The 8,204-nt window shown below is 45.3% G+C and overlaps 1 protein-coding gene across 1 annotated transcript; it reads left to right on the top strand.

Annotated features, from left to right (window-relative positions):
* Positions 1-5,212: 5,212 nt before the first annotated feature.
* On the top strand, positions 5,213-8,204 carry LOC145267207 (uncharacterized). The gene is made up of 2 exons (XM_080123271.1): positions 5,213-5,350; positions 7,357-8,204. Exons 1-2 carry the CDS (start codon positions 5,335-5,337, stop codon positions 7,740-7,742), a joined length of 402 nt encoding a protein of 133 aa, XP_079979397.1. The 5' UTR covers positions 5,213-5,334; the 3' UTR covers positions 7,743-8,204.

Genomic DNA, 8,204 nt, shown 5'->3' with positions numbered 1-8,204 from the left:
CCCAACCCATACCCTAACCCAAACACTAACCCTAACCCCAACCCCAACCTTAACACTAATCCTAACCCTAACCCTATCGCCAACCATAACCCTACCCCTAACCCTAACACCAACCCTAACCCTAACTCTAACCTTAACCCCAACCCTAACCCCAACCCTTACCCCACCCTTAACTCTAAACCCCAACCCTAACTTTAACACTAACGCTAACCCAAACCCCAACCCTAACATCAACACTAACCCCAACCCTAACCCCAACCCTAACCCTGACCCCAACCCCAACCTTAACCTTAACCCTAACCCAAACCGTAACCCTAACTCCAACCCCAACCCCAACCCTACCCCTTACCCTAACCCCAACCCTAATCCTAACCCTAACCCTAACCCCAACCCTAAACCCAACACTAATACTAACCCTTACCCTAATCCTAACCCCAAGCCTAACCCTGACCCCAACCCTAACCACAACCCTCACGTCAACCCCAACCCTAACCCTTAACCGTAACCCCAACCCTAACTCTAACCCAACCCTAATCCTAACCCTAACCCCAACCCTAACCCTAACCTAACTTCTCATGCAAGTATAAAAATAGAGAGATTAGTTAAAATGAAAATAACACGAGAGAAAGCAGAAATCGAACCCTGGACATAAGTTTTAAAGAACAATAGGTTTAAATAGAATGTCCAGTAAATTGTTAATTCGAATGAAATAAATAATAAATAAACTATTCAATTGTTAAAAGAATGTGGATAATAAAATATTGGTTAAATAAATTAGATATGTAGGTTGAATTCCTTTGTAAAAAAATCAAAGAAAAAATAGGTTATTGGGAAATCATAATGTTCGGGAAACGTGCGACTCGCGCATGTGATGGCACATGAGTTTCGTCACGTTGGCCGGACATGCATGCATTTCTCAATATAGGAAGTGAGAGTTGGTCAGGGGACAGTCAGGGAGAGACTCAGAGGGTCTGGGAATTCGAAAGTCTGGGAAGCGAGATGATCACTTTGAAACTAAAATGTGAAGCTTTGAATTCTTGATGATGAAAACCACGGCCGGTCTCGTGTGAAGAATAAACTCATCATGTGTTTTTTGTAAAACGTCGTCTTATGATTCTACAAAAAGGTAAATTGAATTGTTATTATATGTCTGTGTTATAAAATGTCGTGACATACACATCTCATATCTACACTAAGACTGTCTGAACACTATCCCCTTCACTCAAAGAGTTTCCCCTTCTCCTTCTTCAACAGATCAAAGGAATGAACATTTAATATATAAGAATCATAACATAAACAATCTTTCTCTCTGAGTCTTTCATAATCCTTCTTAATAAATCTCTCTTACAAGAACATCTCTCTCTCTAAGATAAGCATCTCTCTCTAAGATATAACAAGACTCTCATCTCACTTAAGACTCATATCCTTTATAACATGTAAACAAAAGAACATACATTATCCTTACTAAAAAGAACACATTGAAATGTATAACTATATAACACCCTAACACCAACACTAACCCTTACCCCAACTCCAACCCTAACCCTAACCCTAACTTTAAGCCCAACCCTAACCACAACCCTAACCCAAACCATAACCCTAACCCCAACCCTAACCCCAACCCTAACCCTAACTCTAGCCCTAACCCCAACCCTAACCCTAACCCCAACCCTAACCCTAGCCCCAACACTAACCCAAACCCCAACCCTAACCCTAACCCTACCCCTAACCCTAACCCAAACACTAACCCTAACCCTAACCCAAACACTAACCCTAACCCCAACCCTACCCCTAACCTTAACCCTTACCCTAACCTCAACCTTAACCCTAAACCCAACCCTAACCCTTACCCCTATCCTAACACTAACCCCAACCCTTACCCTAACCATAACCCTAACGCCAAGCCTAACACTAATCCTTAACCTAACCCCAATCCTAACCCTAACCCTAACCCCAACCATAACCCTAACTCCAAACCTAACCCTTACCCCAACCTTTACCCTAACCCCGACTGTAACCCTAACCCTAACCCTAACCTTAACCCTAACCCCAACCCTAACCCGAACCCTAACCCAAACCCCAACCCTAATCCTAACCCTAACCTCTTACTCCAACCCTAACCCTAAACCCAACCGTATCCCTAACCCAACCCAAACCCAAACCCCAACCCTACCCCAACCCTAAGCCAAACCCTAACCCTAACCCTAACCCCTAACCCTCACCCTTACCCCAATCCTAACCCTAACCCAAACCTTAACCGTAACCCCAACCATACCCCAACCCTAACCCCAACACTAAATCTAACCCCAACCCTATAACCCCAACCCTAACCCCAACACCAACCCTAACTCAATCCTAACCCTAACCCCAAACCTAACCCCAACCCTAACCCTAATCCTAACCCTAAGCCCTAACCCTTACCCTAACACTAACCCTAATCCTAAACACTAACCCCAACCCTAACCCTAACTTCAACCCTACCCATAACCCTAACCATTACACCAAACCTAACGCTAAGCCTAACCCTAACCTTTACCCCAACCCTAACCCCAACCCTGCCCCTAACCCTAACCCTAACCATTACACCAAACCTAACCCTAACTCTCACCCCAACCCTAACCTTAACCCCAACCCTAACCCTAACGCTAACCCTATCCCCAACACTAACCCTAACCCTAAAGCTAAATCGTAACCCTAACCCTAGCCCCAACCCTAACCCCAACCCTAACCATAACCCCAACCCTAACCCTAACCTCAACCCTAACCCTAACCCTAATGCTAACCCTAACCCTAACCCCAACCCTAACCCTAACCCCAATCCTAACACTAACCTGTACCCTAACCCAAACCCTGACCCTAACCCTAACCCATACCCTAACCCTAACCCTAACCCCACCCTAACCCTGATCCCAACACTAACCCTAACCCCAACCCTAACCCTGACCCCAACCCCAACCCCAACACTAATCCTAACCCTCACCCCATCGCCAACCCTAACCCTACCCCTAACCCTAACACCAATCCAAACCCTAACTCTAACCTTAACCCCAACCCTAACCCCAACCCTAACCCTACCCCTAAACCTAAACCCCAACCCTAACTCTAACACTAACGCTAACCCACACCCCAACACTAACCCTTAGCCTAACCGCAAGCCCAACACTAACCCTTACCCCAACCCTAACCCTAACTCTAACCCCAACCCTAACCCCAACCCTTACCACAACCCTAACCCCAACCCTAACCCCAACCCTAACCCCAACCCCAACCCTAACCCTAACCTTAACCCTAACCCAAACCGTAACCCTAACGCCAACCCTAACCCCAACACTAACCCTTACCCTAACCGTAATCCTTACCCTAACCCTAACCCCAACACTAACTCTAACACTAACGATAACGCTAACCCCAACACTAACCCTAAGCCTAACCCCAAGCCTAACCCTAACCCTAACCCTAACCCCTAACCCTAACCCTAACCTTAACCCTACACCCTAACCCTAATGCTAACACTAACCCCAACCCTGCCCCTAACCCTAACCATTACACCACACCTAACCCTAACTCTAACACTAACGATAACGCTAACCCCAACACTAACCCTAAGCCTAACCCCAAGCCTAACCCTAACCCTAACCCTAACCCCTAACCCCAACCCTAACCTTAACCCCAACCCTAACCCTAACGCTAACCCTAACCCTAACCCTAAACCTAAATCCTAACCCTAACCCTAGCCCCAACCCTAACCCCAACCCTAACCATAACCCCAAGCCTAACCCTAACCCTAACCCTAACGCTAACCCCTAACCCTAACCCTCAACCCTGACCCTAACGCTAACCCTAACCCCAACACTAACCCTAAGCCTAGCCCCAAGCTCAACACTTACTCTAACCCCAACCCTAACCCTAACCCTAAATCCTAACTCTAACCCTAACCCTTACCCCAACCCTTACCCCAACCCTAACCCTAACCGCAATCTTAACCCTAACCCCAACCCCAACACTAACCCTAACCCAAACCGTAACCCTAACCCCAACCCTAACCCTAACCCTACATCCTAACACTAACCCTAGCCCCAACCCTAACCCTAGCCCTAACCACAACCTAAACCCTAACCCAAACCTCAAACCTAACCCTAACCTCAACCCTAACCCTAACCCCAACCCTAACCCGAACCTGTACACTAACCCTAACCCTTACCCTAACCCTAACTCCACCCTAACCCTAACCCTGAATCCAACACTAACCCTAACCCCAACCCTAACCCTAACCCCAACCCCAACCTTAACACTAATCCTAACCCTATCGCCAACCCTAACCCTACCCCTCACCCTAACACCAACCCTAACCCTAACTCTAACCTTAACCCCAACCCTAACCCCAACCCTAACCCCACCCTTAACCCTAAACCCCAACCCTAACTTTAACACTTATGCTAACCCAAACCCCAACCCTAACCCCAACCCTAACCCCAACCCCAACCCTAACCTCAACCCCAACCCTAACCGTAACCTTAACCCTAACCCAAACCGTAACCCTAACTCCAACCCCAACCCCAACCCTACCCCTTACCCTAACCCCAACCCTAATCCTAACCCTAACCCTAACCCAAACCCTAAACCCAACACTAATCCTAACCCTTACCCTAACCCTAACCCCAAGCCTAACCCTGACCCCAACCCTAACCCCAACCCTCACGTCAACCCCAACCCTAACCCTTAACCGTAACCCCAACCCGTACTCTAACCCCAACCCTAACCCCAACCCTAACCCTAACCTCAAGGGCTGTCCCCTTCTCATGCAAGTATAAAAATAGAGAGATTAGTTAAAATGAAAATAACACGAGAGAAAGCAGAAATCGAACCCTGGACATAAGTTTTAAAGAACAATAGGTTTAAATGGAATGTCCAGTAAATTGTTAATTCGGATGAAATAAATAATAAATAAACTATTCAATTGTTAAAAGAATGTGGATAATAAAATATTGGTTAAATAAATTAGATATGTAGGTTGAATTCCTTTGTAAAAAAATCAAAGAAAAAATAGGTTATTGGGAAATCATAATGTTCGGGAAACGTGCGACTCGCGCATGTGATGGCACATGAGTTTCGTCACGTTGGCCGGACATGCATGCATTTCTCAATATAGGAAGTGAGAGTTGGTCAGGGGACAGTCAGGGAGAAACTCAGAGGGTCTGGGAATTCGAACGTCTGGGAAGCGAGACGATCACTTTGAAACTAAAATGTGAAGCTTTGAATTCTTGATGATGAAAACCACGGCCGGTCTCGTGTGAAGAATAAACTCATCATGTGTTTTTTGTAAAACGTCGTCTTATGATTCTACAAAAAGGTAAATTGAATTGTTATTATATGTCTGTGTTATAAAATGTCGTGACATACACATCTCATATCTACACTAAGACTGTCTGAACACTATCCCCTCCACTCAAAGAGTTTCCCCTTCTCCTTCTTCAACAGATCAAAGGAATGAACATTTAATATATAAGAATCATAACATAAACAATCTTTCTCTCTGAGTCTTTCAAAATCCTTCTTAATAAATCTCTCTTACAAGAACATCTCTCTCTCTAAGATATAAAAAGACTCTCATCTCAATTAAGAGTCATATCCTTTATAACATGTAAACAAAAGAACATACATTATCCTTACTAAAAAGAACACATTGAAATGTATAACTATATAACACCCTAACACCAACACTAACCCTTACCCAAACTCCAACCCTAACCCTAACCCTAACTCTAAGCCCAACCCTAACCCCAACCCTAAACCAAACCATAACCCTAACCCTAACCCTCACCCCAATCCTAACCCTAACCCCAACCCCAACCCTAACCCCAACTCTAACCCAAACTCTAGCCCTAACCCCAACCCCAAGCCTAACCCTAGCCCCAACACTAACCCCAACCCCAACCCTAACCCTAACCCCAACCCTAACCCTAACCCTACCCTTAACCCTAACCCAAACACTAACCCTAACCCTAACCCTTACCCAAACCCTAACCCTAACCCCAACCCTACCCCTAACCCTAACCCTTACCCTAACCTCAACCCTAACCCTAAACCCAACCCTAACCCTTACCCCTATCCTAACACTAACCCCAACCCTTACCCTAACCATAACCCTAACCCCAGCCTAACACTAATCCTTAACCTAACCCCAATCCTAACCCTAACCCCAACCATAACCCTAACTCCAAACCTAACCCTTACCCCAACCTTAACCCTAACCCCAACCGTAACCCTAACCCTAACCTTAACCCTAACCCCAACCCTAACCCAAACCCTAACCCAAACCCCAACCCTAACCCTAACCCTAACCTCTTACCCCAACCCTAACCCTAACTCCAATCCTATCCCTAACCCCAACCCAAACCCAAACCCCAACCCTACCCCAACCCTAACCCAAACCCAAACCCTAACCCCAACCCTAACCCTAAACCCTAACGCCAACCCTAACCCTAACCCTAACCCCTAACCCTAACCTAACCCTAACCCTAACCCTAACCTAACCCTAACCCTAACCCTAACCTAACCCTAACCCTAACCTAACCCTAACCCTAACCCTAACCCTAACCTTAAAACCCTAACCCCAACTCTAACCCTAACCCTAACCTAACCCTAACCCCAACCCTAAACCCTAACCCTAACCCTAAAATCCTAACCTAACCCCTAACCCTAACCCTAACCCTGACACTGACCCTAACCCTAAACCCTAACCATAACCCTTACCCCAAACCTAACCCTACCCCTACCCCTAACCCTAACCCCCACCCTAATCCTAACCCTAAACCCTAACCCTAAACCCTAACCCTAACCGTAACCTCTAACCCTAACCCCCTAACCCTAACTCTAAACCCTAACCCTAACCGTAACCGTAACCCTAACCCTAACCCGACCCTAACCCTAACCCAAACCTTAACCCTAACCCCTAACCCCTAACCCAAACCCATTCCCTAACCCTTACCCTAACCCAAACCCTAACCCTAACCCTAACCCAACCCTAACCCTTACCCTAACCAAACTCTGACCCTAAACCCTAACCCTTAAACCTAAACCCTAACCGTAATCCCAGCCCTTACCCTTACCCCTCAGTTTACTTTGCTTAAGTTGTTAGGTCGATAAGCACATTTCCTAACATTCATTCCAAATAATTTATCCTTTGCTAAAAAATAATCTAAGGGAAATAACTCATTTACTTTCCATTTTCGACAAAATGTTGTTAGTTTTGTTGATAATGCAGAGTAAATGAGTCCTTGTCGTACTAGAAAAGACAACATTATTCCAATTTCGTATGATGAAAACTAATTTCTTTTTTGTTTTGTTTTTGGCCAGCTGTGTACCAACGACAATTGGAGCCTGAAAGTGACACGAGTGAGATTGGACGCCGCTGTTCCACCAATCCAAATAATGACAACATGACCATTACCAGCAGCCTCAAAATGCATCACTGGATTCCTACTAATAGGTGCCCAGGTGCCCAGGGTGATGAAAACAAAGTTTCCGGCCACGGTTACGTTTTTTTTTTGTGTGTGTTGTTTCCATCACATCATGCCTACTCATATCTTCGAAGTCGGCTTGAAAATCAATACCAGAGTGTACCTGGATGTGCTGAAGAGTCTGGTGATCCCGGGACCCCCTGCTGCAATAAGATGGCTGTACGTGTGGCAGCTGGACTCAGCGCCGGCCCACAAGTCCAAAAAGACTTAGAGGAGTGCTAGTGCTATGACTTTGTACCCTTCTCTCACTGCCTCCCTACTCCCCCGACATGAACCCACTGGACTACTTCATTTGTTCATATCGAAAACATCACCAACATGACCTCCCACAACACCAAAACCATCCGCTTGTGGAAAAGGCATGCTTCCAGTTCTCTGGACCCGTATCAAGGATTGAGGTTGAAGGTTGCTATATTGAATATATCATATCTACTACATAATCAAGTTACCTCCATTGATTTTTTCAATAAAAATTTTAAAATAAATCTGTAGTGCTGTTTTCTTTAGGACAACACTTTGTAACTACATATTCATATGCGAAACCACTTTTTAACTTCTGTATGCACGCACAATATAATCAACTTGAACAGCTGTTTAGCAGCATTAATATAGCAAAAATGTAAGGGAAATAACTCTATTTAACTTCTAATTAATGTAATTAGCGACGTCAATAATGTGAGTTAG

Source organism: Euprymna scolopes, chromosome 42 (assembly GCF_053919585.1).
Source record: "Euprymna scolopes isolate OS-2025 chromosome 42, ASM5391958v1, whole genome shotgun sequence".
Lineage (NCBI taxonomy): Eukaryota > Metazoa > Mollusca > Cephalopoda > Sepiida > Sepiolidae > Euprymna > Euprymna scolopes.
Note: the sequence above shows the minus strand (reverse complement) of the source record. Positions and strands in the feature narration are given on the sequence as shown.